Consider the following 19,196-nt stretch of genomic DNA (forward strand, 5'->3'; position numbering starts at 1 on the left):
TAGAAACAATAAGGCATTACAAACACTACACTGCAATGCTATGAATACACCAAGGATTCCTAGGTAGGAAAAGCTCGATTTTGCAAGCGAACGGCGAGTTTGCCCTTTCGATACGAGACAAGCTGTAAAAGGATAATTACAGGAGAAAGAACATGACATTTTATGGGTTAGCTTGTTACTAATCTTATTGACAAGGGAGCTTCACATAAACACTGATCACTTCAGAAACGATCCAAGATCTAAGTATCTACAGACATGAGAACAAAAAAAGCAGCAATGCTTCAGCTTTAGAGGTGAAAATTTGGTATCATTCTCAAGAAGAGTGGCTATTTAGTTTTTTTCTTGGATGTTTTGGCTATAGCATCACAAATCTCTTTCTTTCTTTTGTTGTTACCGTTGATGTTATTGCTGTTTGTACGGTTCGGGGGGTTGTTGCCACCGCCGGTGCTCGCCGAGCTCTTAGCGTGAACTTCAAGGGCATCTTTAACAAAGAACTTTAACCTCCACAAGGTAGATTCACTCTACATGATACAGCAATAAACTCCATTAAACATTGTCGTAGACGAGTACGAAGCGCGCAGGGGGGTGGAGGGAGGTACCTGTGCATCGATGTCGAGATCCACCTCCTCAGCTGTAGCCTGAAAACTTGGGTTATTTTCAGCTACGATCTCCAACGCTTTGCTGAGATCTTCTGGAGAAAATTTGGTGAGAGCTGCTCCAAGCTCTCTCTTTTCTTCGGTTGATATTTTTCTGAACCACACAATGATGGTATTAGTACACTCCATATATGGAGTGCAAGTCGTTTTCTAATGTCACAAGCAAATCAACCCCAGTTTCGAACGCTGAAATAACGAAAGTAAGAATAAACCTGCAGTTCTGCACGACCAGTTCTCGAAGCTCTTCGAGTCTCGAATCAACCTCATAAATCTGAAAAAAAATTCACTACCTATATGTAAATCATCTAATGTGTTTCCATTTAAGGTGTACAAAAAAAGAAAAATTTACAGTCGCAGGCCGTCTAAGAATTCCGGCGAGAAATGGTTGCGGGAAACAACGTTCCCTTTGTAAATGCGACATTTCTTTTCCTAACTAACTAGAGTTGGCCGACAAGAAAATGGCTCAGGAGGTGTGTAAACCGACTGGTGAGTCTATACTCACACGTGCGTAGAACAATAAATACGCATCCAATTAGCCCGTTTAGGATAGCCGCCTAAGGAATATATACTGATATGATAGGTCCTAATCATGATTATGCAGGTTTACATCTAACCCCAATAGTGAGGTCACTTACTGAGTATTTCTTAAAATACTCAAGCCACGTGCTACTTTTATTTTAGGTAAAAGCAAGACATCCTTGAACGGCTGACGACGACATCGAAATTCGAGACCATGACACGAGCATAGGGTAGTTGCAATTATTTTCTTAGACTTAGGTTAGAATAGGATGTTTTTAATTTAAATGTTTGTTTATTTTTATTTAGCCTTCATTGTGTCGTTTTAAAGGTCTTTTCAAACACGTTAGTCCATGATAGTGTTTTAAAGTAAAGTCTATGATTTATGAAGAAGTTTAAATAAAGTATTTCCACACTCAATGTTCTTGATACGTATACAGTATAGACCTTAGATTAAACCTTAGATTAAGTAGAAAATCAAAAGGAAGTACGGCCATCTCCAGACAAGCATTCTCAAGATAGCTAGATCCTTGGAAAAAGATGAACAGCAAACCTCGTTACTTATGTCCCTAGCCATTTTTGCTCGAGCAGCCTCGTGAGCAAGCTGCACGTTCAACAGCGCTTCTGCTTCCTCCTCTTCTCGTTTCTTTTCCTGGAAGCTGAGGTCTTTTTAAGAACTTCAACCAAATTTTAAACATTTCTTTCAACCAAATGATATTAGAACTCCCAGGCAGCATGAATTAATTGAAGAGTATTGATTCATTCAAGAACTGTTCTCAAAACTAACAATTTACCTCTTCAGTGACTTTAGGCAGAAGTTGAAGCCATTTCTCCTCAAACTTAGCGAGCAAAGTCTTGGCCATCACGTGAACATCACTTATCTCATCATTATATTTCATTGCATTCTTGAAGACTAATCTCACATCAGAACATATCTCTCTCACATTCTTATATCCAGTGCTATCCTTAGCCTCCATCTGATTTTTAATTGTACTCAAGTCCATTGGCTTGTCAATCACCTAAAAAATACAGTACATGTGTTACATGAAGGATTACAAAACCTGAGTGCTTAACAAGAGATGCTAAAATATTACCACGCCGCTACCTTATTAATCACGCTCGTGTCTTTTAAGCACTTTTTTAGGTAAGTGTATGCATATTGAATATTCACACTCGCACTGGTGAGACATATGCGTGAAACTAGCAATCTAGACAAACCGTTGGAGAAACACAAACAGAAAAAGTGATTCAAGCATGAAAGATGAGCCTCCTCTAGACGATTACTCTCAAGACCTTCATTTTAAGAAATGTCTATAATAGTGCTTAAACTCAGCGAGTAGGCCCGACTGACTTGGAAGAAAGATCTACAATAGTGTCAATAATATCAAGAATGTTGTGTGTGTTGGGGGTGTCCAAGAAGAAGTAGAGAGTCGGTCTTCACTCCTGCCCTAAGAAGCAGGTCCCACTCCGTCCAAAGCTTCAACTAGCTTTCCGACTGGCTAAGCAAGTTCAACCCCCATCTCCAAAGGCGGGTTCAACTCCGGCTTGATCATATGCAAAAATTGTATATTCTAGTTCCCCAGGATTTCAAGGCATAAGACAGCTCAAAATTAATATATACAACATTCAATATTCATATTTGGATATGGATATGGCCCACACCTCATAATAGTCATGTAATCCGAGAGCTTCGACGTCCACTGGCTTCATAAACGGCCAGGCCCACTTATGCTGTGATATCTGAAAGTCAATGCAGAAATATAAAGAAAGGCACCTGACCATGAGATGGCATGCAAATAGGAAAGCACACGAAAAATTAGCAACCGAATTGAAGAAAACACCAGTGAGTTGGTAACCTGACGCAATATTGTCCCAAACTGCCGCATGAGTTCTTGCATTCTCTTTGCAGCTACAGCTTCTCTGCGAGCTGCATCTTGCTGCTGCTTCTTAATACTTGGAACATGTCTTTCCTTATATTTATCCTTTACAATAGAGCTACCTTTACTACCATTTGGCTGCTTTTTTTTCAATGCCAAATAGAACTGTTCTATCTCACTCGCGCTTTGCTCGAGCTGCAAGGACAGAAGAAAAAAAGAAAGCTCAGATTTGAACAAACAATTTGCTGAGAAAGAATACTATTTAATCCTTATAGTTTGGGGAAGTGAAGTGATTATATTTGACATTCCTAGTTTGAAATGCAAAATGACTCCTCTGACTTTGAACAATGAAATGACTTGAGAGATCGAGTATATGAGACGATGATATCTGCTCATATGTGGGGTAAATTTTAATGACATGATGAATAGTAGTTTTTCCTTGACTTAACTGTTCCTATCCCTTAACATGTCATGTGTCCCTAATTATGTAGGATCTCGTACGGTAACAGTCCAAGCCTACTGCTAGTAAATAGTGTCCTCTTTGAGTTCTTCCTTTCGAGCTTCCGCTCAAGGTTTTTAAAACGTGTCTGCTAGGGAGAGGTTTCCACACCCTTATAAAGAATACTTTGTTTCCCTCTCCAACCGATGTGGGATCTCACACACCAACTTTCATTAGCAAACCAAAACCCAAGCCCACGAAAGGGAGCACTATAGAGAGAGGAGCTCCAATCAAGTAAAACCTAGCGAAACTATTTTCCCCAGATTTCATCTATTTATGTATATTCACAGTCACCCTTCACCGAGCCCGAGAGTACTAGGTCTGTCGAGACAACGATATGCCTCGAATAACAAATGTGAAACAGACCTATAAAAAAGAAAAATAACTGCAAAACAATGAGGTTACCATATATCGGTGTTTTACCCTGTCGACCTTCAGAAATATCTCATCGACTTGATGCCTAACGCCATCCACTTCTTCACGAACAGTGTCTCCCACAACAAAGTTTTTGGCATCTGCTGCATCCATGGGATCTACCTGATTCTGTACAGCAACATTTGGTGAAAACTATGCAGCACAAATGCTACTTTGGAAAGTGCCAAAGAATCAAAAAGAAGATGAACGATGTTCTTTAAGGTGTGAAATGCCTTGAAACATAGTATTTCTTTAAGATTCAAACCCAAAGAATAAAATAAAGTGAGGCAAACTTCTTTTGTGAAACATTAAGTGTAACCGCCCAAACCCACCACTAGCAAATATTGTCTACTTTGGCCCGTTACGTATCCCCGTCAGCTTCACAATTTCAAAATGTATCACTGAGGAGAGGTTTCTACAACTTTATAAGGAATGTTTCGTTCCCCTCTCCAACCGATGTGGGATCTCACAATCCACCCTCCTTGAGGGAGGCCCAGCGTCTCCACTAGCACACCGTTCGGTATATGGCTTTGATACCATTTATAACAGTCCAAGCTCACCACCACTAGCAGATATTATCCACAATGACCCGTTAGGTATCACAGTCAGGCTCACGATTTTAAAATGCGTCTACTAGAAGAATGAAAATTGTGATGTTACTAGTAATAAGATCAACAAATTAAGACTTTTAAACAAGATTATTTATCAATATAGGTTTTTATACAGATATCACATGGAGCCCTCGCTGCACAAAGAGCCCTAGATCCACTTTTTTAAATCTCATACAGACAATGAATGAATGAGGCAGATGAATACGAAGCATCACAAACTATAAATATGAAATCAAGCAGGAAAAGCATTCAATCTATGAAACGGGATGATGCAGCTGATTATAAATCAAAGAACAAACTGGATTTCCAAATTGCAATCCCGTAGCACTAAGCGTTCTTCAATGGCTACTCTACTTCTAGGTAATCCCCCTGCTATCAATGGCTAAAAATATGAAGCTAATTAACCAGAACAAGAACAAAACCTTCCGATGGACGTCTTTTCATCAGCAAACCAAGATAGTCTAAAACGCATCACGTTCCACATGTATTGATCCCAGCTTTCCCGGTATCCAATAATCCTGAGAGCTCCGTTGGTAAGAACAAAGAGATTTGGAAGTCATGTCATGAGCATTCAATAAAACATGGAATAACGACGTTTTTTAAGCTCCAATACAGAGGAAGGGGTAAAGGTTTGAGAGAGACCCACGGAAGGAGGAAGATGATGACGCCGCCGTGCTCGGTGTTTGAACCGTCTGTTAACTCTCAATAACCGGACGCTGGGTCGGAAGGGGCAATTTGGTCATTTTACTTTTTTTTTATCGGATGAGTAAACTTTCGCTAAATTACAAAAATTACTCCCCATATTTTTTCAAAATTAATTTTTGGAAAAATAACATTTTAGTTTCAAATATTTAAAAAATAATTTCAAATATTGGAAAAATGTCAATACTGACCGGTTCAGCTTGGTTTGCGGGTTCAAGGGAATGAAGGTTCGGTCAACCGGAACCGAACCGGGTTTGAATATATATACTTTTTAGGGTTTTGTCCTTTCCCTCCCACACATTTCAGCTGCGTTCAGCTGTTCGTAGAGGTCGAGCATTCTGCTTTCATTTCGTTGTTCATCGTGTCGAGTGTACACAACCGTCCGTCGAAGTTCCCCTCAGTGGTTCGCCGCTCTTCGTTCATTCGCGCCTCCGCTCGCCGCCGGTTACATTTCGAGTTCTTTTACTGTGATTTAATCAGTCAACCGGAAAAAAAAACCCCGATTCCCCTCCAGCGACTACCACTGCAGCCCCCTCCGGCAATTGTGTTACCTCTGTGCTTCGTAATTCCATTCTCCAGGTATTTATTTATTCCAACGTTCGAGCACACTAGATCAATCGACCAATTGCTAACAGATTTCCCTACTAATCTGTTTTGAAACTTAATTTCCTTTTTAATTTTACTTGCCTAAATCAATCGACCAATTGCTAACAGTGTTTTGAATGGCCCTACTTAATTTTTCTCATTTGCAATGCTCCGTGACACGTAGTTGTTCACCTACAACACTATCTGTGTTCATTTGATTTAGTTTTAGTGTTCATTTGATTTAGTTTTTAAATATTGAATAATATGATGGTCAGTCAAAGAAATGGTTGAAAATTAAACTATTTCAACTACTGAACAACCGACAACCTGCCCAACCCAACCTGAAAATAGAAAGATTGGTTTGGGATACTAACCCTATTGGGTTATGTCCGGGTCCAAAAAATCCCTACAACTCAACCTGTGTACTATCCCCATTAAGTTGAAAAAAAAAGAACACTAAGATTAAGTTCACAATTGCCCGTTGGATCTACCTGTTTCCTTCCCCAAGTATGATCATTAAGTACAAACATGGTGAAAAGTAAACGGTGAGCTGATGAAACAATTAAAAAAGGAATTATTTTTTTAAGTTGAATAAAAGAATGAAGATCTCAATATACTCTGAATGCAATTCAGTCCATCATTAAACATCTCGTTGGAGAAAGAAACCAATTAGGCTCAAAAATTCCAAAAGAACATTGGGGAATGTGGGAGAAACCATAAAATTGCAGCAAGAAGGAAGATTCGATCACTTATGGATAGCTGGATAGTGATGGGATTGAGAAAACGAAGAAGGCCATTTGCTTCTGCAATTGCCCAAATTGTTGTTCTTTGTTTCAGCTATGGTCATTTGAGAGCAATTGGTGAAGCAGCGTTGTTCTTTGTTTCTTTCTCCAGCAAGATTTTATCCAGTGGGTGTCTTTCTCCAGCAAGATTTTAAATTTCATATAGACTTGCGCTCGAGTATTGAGACCTCCATTTTTGTATTAAACCAAGAATGATTTTATTTTTCTTGTTTGTATGGCCTAAGCTAACGCTTAATGGAGATCACAAGGAAACTTAATTTTCTGATTTCTGTTGTCAAGAAAATGAATTTCCCGCTTATTTGGTTTGTCAAGGTTCAAATTTCAGCTGTTATTTGCTTTTTGACCAGCCAAAATTGTGTTCTAAATGAGTTTACTCCATATTCTCGTCTCGTGTATTTAATTTCTGGGAGAAAGAAAACATCTTGAACCTCAGATTTCATAATGTGGGACAAGTCTTCCTCCTCCCCATCCCATTAGGCATTGGAAAATTTGATTGAGATCGAGGTTTTATGCTCGTAGCACATTCACTGTTTTATTTTGAAGCATTTAAATTTTGAACCAATGCTTCCACCCGCTTACCATTTACTTGTCCCACCATGTTTTTTCTTTCGGGTCATCTTGTTGTTGTGTTTAACTTAAACCTTAATGCTCCAGCTGGTTGGAGAATTTGAAATTCAATCTTAAGGATCTTTCTTCAGTGAAGTTATTTTCTTTCATATTCAGGCAATCAATCTGTGGAATGATCTTGTTTTGCATTGGCCAATGACTATGTGAGGTGTTCTTTTATAGCTGACGCTTAAGTTTGGCGTATACCCTGTTTGGTCGAGTTTGTTTTTTTTTTTTTTTTTTAACAATCTTTAAGTAAGAAAATGGACTCCAGTGCAACTCCTGGACCAGATGATCCCTTAATACTCAAAGAGCAAGATAATCACATATCGTCAGACATTTGGGATGGAAAGGTAATGAATTGTAGTCTTGTTGGAGCTTTGATCAGTGCTATTGTTTCCATTTAGTAAATTTACAGAGGTTGAGATATATTCTTACTGTTGTATATTTAAAAAAATGGCAGGAAAGGGGTGTGCTTAGATGTTTAGAGCATACTTCCATTCTCGAGAGATGGAAGCTTACAGGAAAACAAATCGAGCTAGTTGAAAAGGCTGGATTTGGGTACTTGAGATTGATGCCAGCAGTAACCCTCGACTGTGCGCTCATCTCAGCATTGGTGGAGAGATGGAGAAAGGAAACAAATACGTTCCATTTTTCGGTCGGAGAAATGACCATAACACTTGAAGATGTTGCGCTTCTACTTGGGCTATCAATCGACGGAAAACCTGTTACAGATGTGGATGTCGATCCCAAGTCACTTTGTGAAAATTTACTTGGGAAAGCGCCCATAGATTTCAAAGGTGCTGTGAAGCTTACTTGGTTGAAGGAGGTTTTCTCTGAATGTCCCGAAGATGCGGGTATCGAACAAATAGAGTATTCTACTCGTGCATACCTCTTATACTTGTTAGGGAGTACGATATTTGCCTCAACAAGTGGGAACAAAGTTAGTGTCATGTACCTTTCATTATTCAAGGATTTTGATGAAGCTGGAAAGTATGCTTGGGGTGCTGCTGCTTTGGCTTTCTTGTATAGAGCATTAGGCAATGCTTCTCTTAAATCACAGCGCACTATTAGTGGTTCTCTAACGCTTCTGCAGGCATGTAAGCTCGTTGCTCTTTTCTTTTAGTGTCGGAGAATGTCGGTTGCTTAGAGTCGATGCAACTACGATTGTATTGCATCTCTGCAAATGTTGTGTTCTCATTAAAATGCTGACTCCCTCTCTGGACTTTTTCCTCACCTGCATAACAGTGTTGGAGTTATTATCACTTGAATATTGGGCGACCCAAATTGAAAAAGGAGCCAGAGAATTGTTTCCCGTTTCTTCTTAAATGGACGGAAAATAGAAGTGGCTCAAGAATGGGAATAAATTTGCCCACATACCGCAAGGCCTTGGATTCTCTTCAACCCTCTGATGTAAGTTTCTCTGTAATGATTCTAGTATTCCCCCTTCTGGAAAATAGCAAGCTGTATGACTTTCACGACTTTTTCGTGTACTATTCAGGTACAATGGCTTCCCTACAAGGATATGGACTTTTCTGTTGTACCCGACGATATCAAGAATAGTTTGGTCTTGTCTGCATCACGAACAATGTTGATTTGTTTTGATAAGGCGGAGAAACATCTTCCCGACCGATGTCTGAGACAGTTTGGCCTGCCTCAGCCTATTCCGAAGGACGTTGAGGATTGGAAGCGAAAAATTTGTTTAATGGATAGCAAGGAGGAACTGCCATCAGAGCTTAAAGAATGGTCGGACCGTTATGAACTTATCGAAAATGGTGTTGCTAGTGTAGATGAAAGTGAGTATTTGCAATGGTATGAAAAGATTACCCGCAAGTTTGTGGGACGGGCCGAGTCGTGGGAGTCTAGATTTAGGCAAACAATCAAGGCTATGCATGAGGTAGTGAAGATTGTAAACTCGATCTCCACGAATGGGATGGATCGTGAGGATCGTAAGTTGTTTAGTAATGTGAAAACTATGGTGCATAAATGTTGGATCGAGAAGTATGCCGATTCGCCTAGCGAAGGGGATAGTACAAAACGAACCGGGAAACGCAGGAGGGAAGGTTAGCCAAAGTTCTGTTGTTCTTTCAAATGTTGTAGATCCACAAAATGGCAGTGTTTGAGGAATTTCAAATTTCACACTTCTTGGGTTCTCTTTGATGTTGATAAAATCGGAATATGGTGGCTGCAAGATCTTGGGAGCTGGGATTCAGTGGACTTCATACATGTTTGTTTGATGCAAAGTTTCAGGAGTTCTCAGCAGCAATGTGTGTAATTTTTCCTTCGTTATATGGCAGAGTGAATATTCCAAGCAACACTGTATCATTCAAAGCTACTCATTGGCTCACTTTCCGTTTCAATAAAAACCCTTGTTATATTTTTCTATTTTTGTTGGTTGCCCGTCATTATCATTAGAGATTGCCACGGGCGAGCCTGCCTATTTCATTATTTCTGTAGCCATGCACCGAGAAGTTTTCTCCTCTTTCATCTATGCTACCTATTTCATTATTTGTGTAATCATGCATGGGGAAGCTTTATCCTTCTCCATCTATATGGCCTATTTCAGTAGTTTTGTAATCATGGACGGGGAAGCTTTCTCCTTCTCTGTCTATACTCTGCCTATTTCAGTAGTTCTGTAGTCATGGATGGGGAAGCTTTCTCCTTCTCTATCTATACTGCCTATTTCAGTAGTTCTGTAGTCATGGACGGGGAAGCTTTCTCCTTCTCTATCTATACTTGCCTATTTCAGTAGTTCTGTAGTCATGGACGGGGAAGCTTTCTCCGCCTATTTCAGTAGTTTTGTAGTCATGGACGGGGAAGCTTTCTCCTTCTCCATCTATACTGCCTATTTCATTAGTTATGTAGCCATGGATGAAGAAGCTTTCTCCTTCTCCATCTATGCTACTTATTTCATTATTTCTGTAGCCATGGACGGGGAAGCTTTATCCTTCTCCATCTATGCTACCTATTTCATTATTTCTATAGCCATGGACGGGAAAGCTTTCTCCTCCATCTATACTACCTATTTCATTATTTTTGTAAAAAACTCTAGACAGAAGCTTTCTCTTTCTCCATCTATTCTACCTATTTCACCATTTCTAGAGATCTCGAATAATTTTACAAGTATATATGCCTTAATATAATTTTTAAAAATTTAAATTTTATTATTACTAGTTTTAACATAGTCTTTAGATTAAAATTTAATAAATCTAAATTCAAAACAATCAATGAAAAATATTATTTCCTATACACATAGAATGATTACAAATCAATATAAATACCAAGTCACCATGCAATAAAAAAAATAAGATTTATCTCGGAACTAGATAGATTTTTTTAAAAAACAATATCCTTGCATTTCAAATCTAATGAACTGAACCAAGAGATTTAAATAATTAAAATACTAAAACATAAACGATCCATATTATGGATTAAATTAAAACAAAACTGAAATAAAAGCAGTTTAGCAAGACAGAACAAAATAAGATAAAAAGCTAGAAAAGGAGACCACCTTGCCACCGCCGGTCAAGCACCCAATTCTGCGAGAAGCTGCTCAGCGACGAAGGAGGAACCTTGAAGACGTGTCCAACGAGACACAGACAAAACAGACCCCAAGAGGTAGAAGAAGATATATTATTATTATTATTCTTAATAATAAGAATCCAGTCATTATCAAGACGATGGCCTTCACTACCGCCAAGTCCAAAGCCTACTCCCACCATTCACTTCCCTGATTTCTTGGCCGCAGACTTGGTCACCTTGGCCCCGCTTGGATCCTTCTTCTCGACGGCCTTGATGACACCAACAGCCACAGTCTGCCGCATGTCCCTCACCGCAAACCGTCCAAGTGGTGGATATGTGGCGAATGTTTCCACCACCATGGGCTTGGTGGGTATCATCTTAACAAATCCAGCATCGCCGTTCTTCAAGAACTTGGGCTCTTTCTCAAGCTCTTTACCAGACCGCCTGTCAATCTTGGTCAAAATCTCAGAGAACTTAACGGCAATATGAGAGGTATGGCAATCAAGAACTGGGGCATAACCATTTCCAATTTGACCTGGGTGGTTCATGATGATAACTTGAGAGGTGAAATTGGCAGCTTCCTTAGCAGGATCATCCTTGGAATTTGAAGCAACGTAGCCACGTTTGAGATCCTTCACAGCAACGTTCTTAACATTGAACCCCACATTGTCACCAGGGAGAGCTTCTTGGAGAGCTTCATGGTGCATCTCAACAGACTTTACTTCAGTTGTCAGTCCAGAGGGGGCGAAGGTCACGACCATACCAGGTTTAAGAACACCCGTCTCAACACGACCCACTGGCACAGTTCCAATACCTCCGATCTTGTAAACATCCTGAAGTGGAAGGCGAAGGGGCTTGTCAGATGGTCTCTTAGGCTCTTGGATCAAGTCGAGGGCCTCAAGAAGGGTTGGGCCCTTGTACCAGTCGAGGTTGGTGGATCTTTCAATCATGTTGTCACCCTCAAATCCAGAGATTGGGACGAAGGGGATTTTGTCTGGGTTGTAGCCAACCTTCTTGAGGTAGGAAGAAACTTCCTTCACAATTTCGTCGTATCTAGCTTTAGAGTACTTGGGGGTGGTGGAATCCATCTATCACAAAAAGAACCAAGTGAGTCAGAAAAGTTACTCATAACAGACGGGAAGAAAACAAAATTACAACCAACGCTGAGCTCACTTTTGGGTTTTTCCTATGTACTAGAGAGAGATTTCCATACCCTTATAAAATTATAAAAGTTGTTTCATTCTCCTCCTCAATTAATGTGGAATCTCACAAAAACAATAAGCTTAGAAGAGTATAAGACGAACAACATTACCTTGTTGCAGCAGCAAATCATTTGCTTGACACCAAGGGTAAAGGCAAGAAGAGCGTGTTCACGGGTCTGCCCATCCTTTGAAATACCAGCTTCAAAGCCTCCGGTAGTAGAGTCAATGATAAGAACAGCACAGTCGGCTTGGGAAGTACCAGTAATCATGTTCTTGATGAAGTCACGATGGCCTGGAGCATCAATAACAGTGCAGTAGTATTTGGTGGTCTCGAATTTCCACAGGGCAATGTCGATTGTGATACCACGCTCACGTTCAGCCTTAAGCTTGTCCAACACCCAGGCATACTTGAAGGATCTCTTGTTCATCTCAGCAGCTTCCTTCTCAAACCTCTCAATAACACGCTTGTCAATGCCTCCAAGCTTGTAGATCAAATGGCCAGTGGTGGTCGACTTTCCAGAGTCGACGTGACCAATGACCACAATGTTAATGTGTACCTTCTCCTTACCCATGGCTGAATCTTAGGAAAAATAACTGCTAAACAATAAAAAGTTGGATACAAAATGAGCATAGGAAAATAACATAAAGGAAGAGCAGGCAGGCAAAAATTCATTACTAAAAAATTATGAAAAAAATGTCTGAATTTCACATGTCTTGATAAAGTAAATCTAAAGTTATTCACGAAACATTTCTTAATTACAAAAAGTTATTCATAAAAGAAGACGATCAGAGAATAATTTAAGAACACGAAGATGGCAATCCAGTCAGTCAGAAGAGATTAAATGCAGATCTAGGCTACTAGAATAGCGATAACACATTTGTAAAGATTGGAAAACAAAAACCTAAAACTCAAATCAAACTAATGTAATAAGCATCAAATATATAATTCAACAACGATTTATGTTAGAAATCAATAAAGACGAAATCAAAGCAAATATTGATTACAGATATAGAGAGATCGATCAAAAAGGTTAAATGGTATGAAGAAATTGAGAAGACAAAAAAAAACAGATATCGATTACAGATACATACCCAATCAACTCAATAAGATGTAAATCTTAACCTGAATATAGGTTTTGTTTAAACCCTTGCGGCCAGTGAATGAAAAAATAGACTCATAAGGTTTGAGAACTCTTATATATATAGAAGGTATAAAAAATTAGTTGACGAAAATACCCTCATAATTTTAAATTTTCGAATAAATAAAAAATAAACTAATAGATTTGAGAATTCTCATATAAAAAATTAGTGGACGAAAATACCCTCGTAATTTTAAATTTTCGAATCAAGACCCTCTACAATAAATTCGTTAATTAATCTCCGAAATTAATTATAACTGAAAAGTTACACCTTACTTATACTTGTTTATAACTGTATTATTTATTTATTTTATAAATTATTTATTTATTTTATAAATTATTTATTTTTTAATTAATTGAAGTTATATGGCTTGTCTATTATTTATAATATTCAAGAGGTTTGAAGATTTTTCTATTTATTAATTATAGAATTTTTTTTTACTTTGTTTATTTATTATTTAAATTTGATTAATTTAATTTTTAATGTGAAAAATCATTGTTTCACAACTCAAAATGAATGAGATGAAAGAAGTATCAGATAATTTAGAAAATGATGATGGTTTATAAACAAAAAATACTCTCCCCACTTTGTACGAGGGCTTTTGGGAGTCCAACTTTGTACGAGGGCCTTTAGGAGTCCAAAACAAAGCTATCTTATACCGATAATATCACGTGAATTGTGTTTGTCTGGTATCAGAACATGGCCTAACTACTACGAGGACTTTGGGAGTCCAAAACAAAGCCACCCTTATAATATCATTGCTTGTGTTTGTCTCATAGTATCAGAACCATGGCTGGCCTAAACTTAGTCGTGTCAATAAATCAATTTTCATGGTAGGACTAAAAAATACTTATTTTATATTCCAATTTTCATCCAACTATCTATGTGTTTTTTCCAAAAATTTTCCAAAAAAAATATCTGATTAAAAAATTCCCATATATATGTATGTATTTTTTTCTAGTTATTCAATGACCAAAAAAACCTATTCTATTATTTTATATTCCAATTTCCAATTATTTTATATTCCAATTTTCATCAAATATTATTATTATTATTTATTTTATTTGTTACAATTTTTATATTTATTTTTATATATATTTTTTATACTAGAAGGTATGTTATATTCCAATTTTCTATTTTTTTTTTTTCATTTTATATTCCAATTTTCAGGTATTTTTTTCCTAAAAATTTTCCAAAAAAATACTATTTCAATTATTTTATATTCCAATTTTCATCATCATCAAATAAAAAATACTATTACAAATTTTCATCATCATCAAATAAAAAATACTATTACAAAATGGGTCAAACTGTACTTATATAAAAATGACTAATAATCTTTATAAAAAAGAAAACTATTCCATTCATTTTACGTTATAATTTTCATTTTCATTCATGTATTTTTCTTTTTCTTTTTTAATTTAACCTACATTACAAGAATTTAAAAACCAGGAGAGGATAATGAAAATCAAGTAAAATTAAAATTAATTCAAGATACAGATTCACGTATGAAGTTGAATAAGAATTAGAATGATGTGTGTATCATTTAAACAAATTCAAAATAGAGACAAACTAGATGGACTTCCCCACCGACGGTCAAGCACCCAATTCTGTGAGAGGCCACTCAATGAGGACGGGAGAGAAGATTTAAAGAGAAAACAACAGAAACCGACACCAAACAGAACACATAATTGATTGCAACTATTAACAAGATGATAATGGTTGCCTTCTGTGGCGCCTACAGCAGCTAACCACACCATTCACTTACCAGATTTCTTAACAGCTGACTTGGTGACCTTGGCACCGCTTGGATCCTTCTTTTCCACGCTCTTGATAACCCCGACGGCCACAGTTTGACGCATGTCCCTCACGGCAAATCGTCCAAGTGGTGGATATGTGGCGAATGTTTCCACCACCATGGGCTTGGTGGGGATCATCTTAACAAATCCAGCATCGCCGTTTTTCAAGAACTTGGGTTCTTTCTCGAGTTCTTTACCGGATCGCCTGTCAATCTTGGTCAAAATCTCAGAGAATTTAACGGCAATATGAGAGGTATGGCAATCAAGAACTGGGGCATAACCATTTCCAATCTGCCCTGGATGGTTCATGATGATAACTTGGGCAGTGAAATTGGCAGCTTCCTTGGCGGGATCATCCTTGGAATTTGAGGCAACAAATCCACGCTTGAGATCCTTCACGGCAACGTTCTTCACGTTGAACCCCACGTTGTCACCAGGGAGGGCTTCTTGGAGAGCTTCATGGTGCATCTCAACAGACTTTACCTCAGTAGTCAGTCCAGAGGGGGCAAAGGTGACGACCATACCAGGTTTCAGAATACCTGTCTCAACACGACCCACTGGCACAGTTCCAATACCTCCGATCTTGTAGACATCTTGAAGTGGAAGGCGAAGGGGCTTGTCGGATGGTCTCTTGGGCTCTTGGATCAAGTCGAGGGCCTCAAGAAGGGTTGGGCCCTTGTACCAGTCGAGATTGGTGGATCTTTCAATCATGTTGTCACCCTCAAATCCAGAGATTGGGACGAATGGAATTTTGTCTGGGTTGTAGCCAACCTTCTTGAGGTAGGAAGAAACTTCCTTCACGATTTCGTCGTACCTAGATTTGGAGTACTTGGGAGTGGTGGCATCCATCTGTCACAAAACACACTCATTCAGCAAAGTTACTCATAACAAATGAACGGAAAGAATACTAAATTATAATGAACAACATTACCTTGTTGCAGCAGCAAATCATTTGTCTTACACCAAGAGTGAAGGCAAGAAGGGCGTGTTCACGGGTCTGCCCATCCTTCGAAATACCAGCTTCAAAACCTCCGGTAGTAGAGTCGATGATAAGAACAGCACAGTCGGCCTGTGATGTTCCAGTAATCATGTTCTTGATGAAGTCACGATGGCCTGGAGCATCAATAACAGTGCAGTAGTATTTGGTGGTCTCGAACTTCCACAGGGCAATGTCAATTGTGATACCACGCTCACGTTCAGCCTTGAGCTTGTCCAACACCCAGGCATACTTGAAGGATCTCTTGTTCATCTCAGCAGCTTCCTTCTCAAACCTCTCAATAACACGCTTGTCAATGCCTCCAAGCTTGTAGATCAAATGACCAGTGGTGGTCGACTTGCCAGAATCGACGTGGCCAATGACCACAATATTGATGTGAACCTTCTCCTTACCCATACTTGAATCTCAGCAAAAAATAAGAACCTGCTGCCAAAAAAAAAAAGGATATGAAATAATGATACGAATATAAATCAACCAAATAACACTCTATAATGAAGAAACCTATAGATAATACATACATCTTAATAGATTGCTCGGATGATCCAAAAACCTATATTTTTAACAATATAAACATACTTCATCGACTAAATCCTTAAACAAGAGCGCAGGAGAAGAGGAAATTACTTATCCCATTCAGTAGCTACGCAAGACGTAAGTTTAAATTATTAAGAACATACGTTAACATCAAAAAGAGATTTCAAAGACATATCGGCACCAGTGTTTCTAAATCAAGGACACCCGCCATAAGATCAATTACAAAAACAAATACGTTACGTACTCAGGATAAGAGGGAACGACGCAAGTGCATAAGCAACGTAAACAACATCAGGTCAAAGCGATTTCAGAACGAGAAAAGTATCCAAATATTGTATAAGAACATCTAATTTTCGATCGTAAATTAATAACATCTACTACGAATTCAAATCATTCCAATGAATCTTGAGGAAGAAATTACACAAAATAAGCACTAAAAACGACAAAATTAAAATAAAAAGAGTCAACTCGAATCTCGAACCACATACGATTTCAGAACTCGAAGCAAAGATTAATTCAATTGAAATGGATCATAATCCACACATACAGATAAGAACAAGGTGAATATATCTAAAGAAGTGGAAGAATATACAGAAAAGAAGAATCGAACAGGAGTAAGAAGAAGGACCTGCAGTTAAAACCTCGCAGCGACTGCGAGAGAGAACAGAGTGAATGAGTAATGCTAGATTGTTGGCGCAAGTAGGGTTCGAACCTTGAGGAGCTTTAAATAGACTGTCTCTCAATTCTCAGTTGACGAAATTACCCCTTTAAATATCTTAAGTTTCCAATTGTGGGCCCATTTCTCTCGTCCACAAACTTGCTATGCAAGAAAATGGTCCCAGCAGCTTCGTTGACTTGTGCTCAATTATATTTAATTTTATAAAAAAATTCAAATTACAAAATAAATAATTAAAAAAAAAAATGTTATTTTTACTCATAAACTTATTAAGTTAATATCGTGATGTAGAGAAGTAAAGTGTAACCACCCAAGTCTACTGCTAACGTATATTATCTGTGTTTGGCCTGTCATATATTGTTTTTTAGCCTCGTGATTTTATCACGCGTCTACTAGGGAGAAGTTTTCACACCCTCTAAGGTAGTATCTCACAATCCACACCTTTAGGGGGCACAACATCTTCGTTGGCACACTGCCTCGTGTCTGTCTCTGATACCATTTGTAACAGCATAAGTCCACCATGAGTAGATATTGTCCACTTTTGCCCGTTACGTATCGTCATCAGCCTCATAGTTTTACAACGCATCTACCATGAAGAGATTTCAACACTCTTATAAGGATTATTGTGTTCCCCTCTCCAACCAATGTGGAATCTCACATAAAGTGAGAAAGCTGTTGAGATACGAAAAAACTAAGTACTTAAAAATTCATTTCAAATCGACCTTAAAATTTGATAAGCACAATAATTTTTTTTTTTTTTTTATACATATTCCTTTCGTTTGAACGTTAAAGCTCAAGTAAATAATCAATAGTTACGCTCTATCATTTTTCTGTAGCATAATCATGAAAATTTTGAATATAAAGATTTTTTAAAATAAACCGATAACATAATCGTAAGAGAGTGTCAGAATAATTTCTATTAAATTAAATCATGACTGATAATTAAAATTTAAGGATTCAAAGATGGATTTGAATTTCTTTCATTTGCCATAAAAATTCAACCTTAACCCAAAAGACCATTTCCTATGGATGAATTTGACTAATATTCTTTTTTTTAGTCCAAATCTAATTTGAAAATTGGTTTGAGTCTACATATATAATATAGTCTTTTAAACTAATAAATACATTATTGAATATTTAATTTCACTTCTACTCCATTGTTTAAGTTGTTTAAATCAGTTTATCTAAATTCTAGATATTAAATTAACGTATTTAATATAAATGGATCATATTTTTCAAAATAATCGATCGAAAATAAAAAAAATATATTTTTTTTAATTTTAATTGACATTGAAAAATAAAATAAAAAATTAAAAAAAAAAATCAAAAGTATGGTTTTTAAATAAAAAATAAAAAATACTCTTAAATTTTTAAAATTTTCAATAATATTTTTTAATTTTTTAAAAAAATTATAAAATATTTTTGGAACCCGTTAATATCGTGTTTCAAAAATATAAAACGTACATTGAATTAAAAAAAATGCTCAAGCTTTTGATTAAAATTCATATCAAATTTTCACCGTGCTAATGATATCTTAATCAATTCAAGTAGTGCACTAAATTGCAAAATTTTAATTAAATATAGAGTTAGAATTTATAAAGGAAAAAAAAAAAAGTCAAATAAGTACTGCAAAATAAATTAGATAAAACTCTTAACCCCACAAATAATAATACAAACATAATACTTTCATAAATTTTAAAGAATTGTTTTTTTTTTTAAAGATTAATCATTATATTGTTCCATTATCTTTAAATTGTTTTTTTTATGTAGAAAATTAACTTTAAATGGTTAATTATATCAATTTGAACCATTAATAAAATAGTTTAGCATTTTTTTCTTTTCAAATTTGAGATCAAATTCAAAACTTAATTAGTTAAAAATTGATTTTTTAATGGAAAAGTATACAAACTTAAACGTAATTTAGAATCCAAGAAATTTCGACCTTTCTCGACTTGGAATGAGATCATAAGCAAAAGAAATTCTCAACTATATATATATATATATATATATATATATATATATATATATATATATATATATATATATATATATATATA

General features: G+C 37.0%; 4 protein-coding genes across 10 annotated transcripts; 1 reads left to right on the forward strand and 3 right to left on the reverse strand.

Moving 5' to 3' along the window:
* Positions 1-81: 81 nt before the first annotated feature.
* Positions 82-5,349, reverse strand: LOC111489461 (transcription factor GTE6-like). Of its 3 annotated transcripts, none has more exons than XM_023137690.1 (10): positions 5,220-5,349; positions 4,996-5,091; positions 3,972-4,091; positions 3,029-3,244; positions 2,835-2,912; positions 1,967-2,191; positions 1,726-1,824; positions 869-927; positions 600-750; positions 327-521 (listed from the first exon to the last, which is right to left on the reverse strand). In XM_023137690.1, the coding sequence occupies exons 3-10, from the start codon at positions 4,074-4,076 to the stop codon at positions 327-329; spliced, it is 1,128 nt and encodes a 375-aa protein (XP_022993458.1). In that variant the 5' UTR covers positions 4,077-4,091; positions 4,996-5,091; positions 5,220-5,349. The 3 variants fall into 3 exon arrangements, with proteins under 3 accessions (XP_022993456.1, XP_022993458.1, XP_022993457.1); XM_023137689.1 differs by having other exon boundaries at positions 5,216-5,349; XM_023137688.1 differs by having other exon boundaries at positions 82-521; positions 4,996-5,347.
* A 365-nt stretch (positions 5,350-5,714) lies between these two features.
* LOC111489458 (protein MAIN-LIKE 2-like) lies at positions 5,715-9,783 on the forward strand. Of its 2 annotated transcripts, XM_023137681.1 has the most exons (6): positions 5,715-5,854; positions 7,387-7,438; positions 7,544-7,622; positions 7,733-8,365; positions 8,518-8,682; positions 8,771-9,783. In XM_023137681.1, the coding sequence occupies exons 4-6, from the start codon at positions 7,844-7,846 to the stop codon at positions 9,335-9,337; spliced, it is 1,254 nt and encodes a 417-aa protein (XP_022993449.1). In that variant the 5' UTR covers positions 5,715-5,854; positions 7,387-7,438; positions 7,544-7,622; positions 7,733-7,843; the 3' UTR covers positions 9,338-9,783. The 2 variants fall into 2 exon arrangements, with proteins under 2 accessions (XP_022993449.1, XP_022993448.1); XM_023137680.1 differs by having other exon boundaries at positions 7,387-7,622.
* Positions 9,784-10,608: 825 nt separating this feature from the next.
* Positions 10,609-13,163, reverse strand: LOC111489460 (elongation factor 1-alpha). Of its 4 annotated transcripts, none has more exons than XM_023137685.1 (3): positions 13,117-13,163; positions 12,104-12,587; positions 10,609-11,879 (listed from the first exon to the last, which is right to left on the reverse strand). In XM_023137685.1, the coding sequence occupies exons 2-3, from the start codon at positions 12,563-12,565 to the stop codon at positions 10,992-10,994; spliced, it is 1,350 nt and encodes a 449-aa protein (XP_022993453.1). In that variant the 5' UTR covers positions 12,566-12,587; positions 13,117-13,163; the 3' UTR covers positions 10,609-10,991. The 4 variants fall into 4 exon arrangements, with proteins under 4 accessions (XP_022993453.1, XP_022993452.1, XP_022993454.1 ...); XM_023137684.1 differs by having other exon boundaries at positions 12,104-12,590; positions 13,117-13,157; XM_023137686.1 differs by having other exon boundaries at positions 13,086-13,152.
* A 1,477-nt stretch (positions 13,164-14,640) lies between these two features.
* LOC111489459 (elongation factor 1-alpha-like) lies at positions 14,641-17,186 on the reverse strand. The gene is made up of 3 exons (XM_023137682.1): positions 17,092-17,186; positions 15,864-16,352; positions 14,641-15,781 (listed from the first exon to the last, which is right to left on the reverse strand). The coding sequence occupies exons 2-3, from the start codon at positions 16,323-16,325 to the stop codon at positions 14,894-14,896; spliced, it is 1,350 nt and encodes a 449-aa protein (XP_022993450.1). The 5' UTR covers positions 16,326-16,352; positions 17,092-17,186; the 3' UTR covers positions 14,641-14,893.
* Between the last annotated feature and the right edge of the window lie 2,010 nt (positions 17,187-19,196).

This window comes from Cucurbita maxima, unplaced genomic scaffold (genome assembly GCF_002738345.1).
Source record: "Cucurbita maxima cultivar Rimu unplaced genomic scaffold, Cmax_1.0 Cma_Scf00014, whole genome shotgun sequence".
NCBI lineage: Eukaryota > Viridiplantae > Streptophyta > Magnoliopsida > Cucurbitales > Cucurbitaceae > Cucurbita > Cucurbita maxima.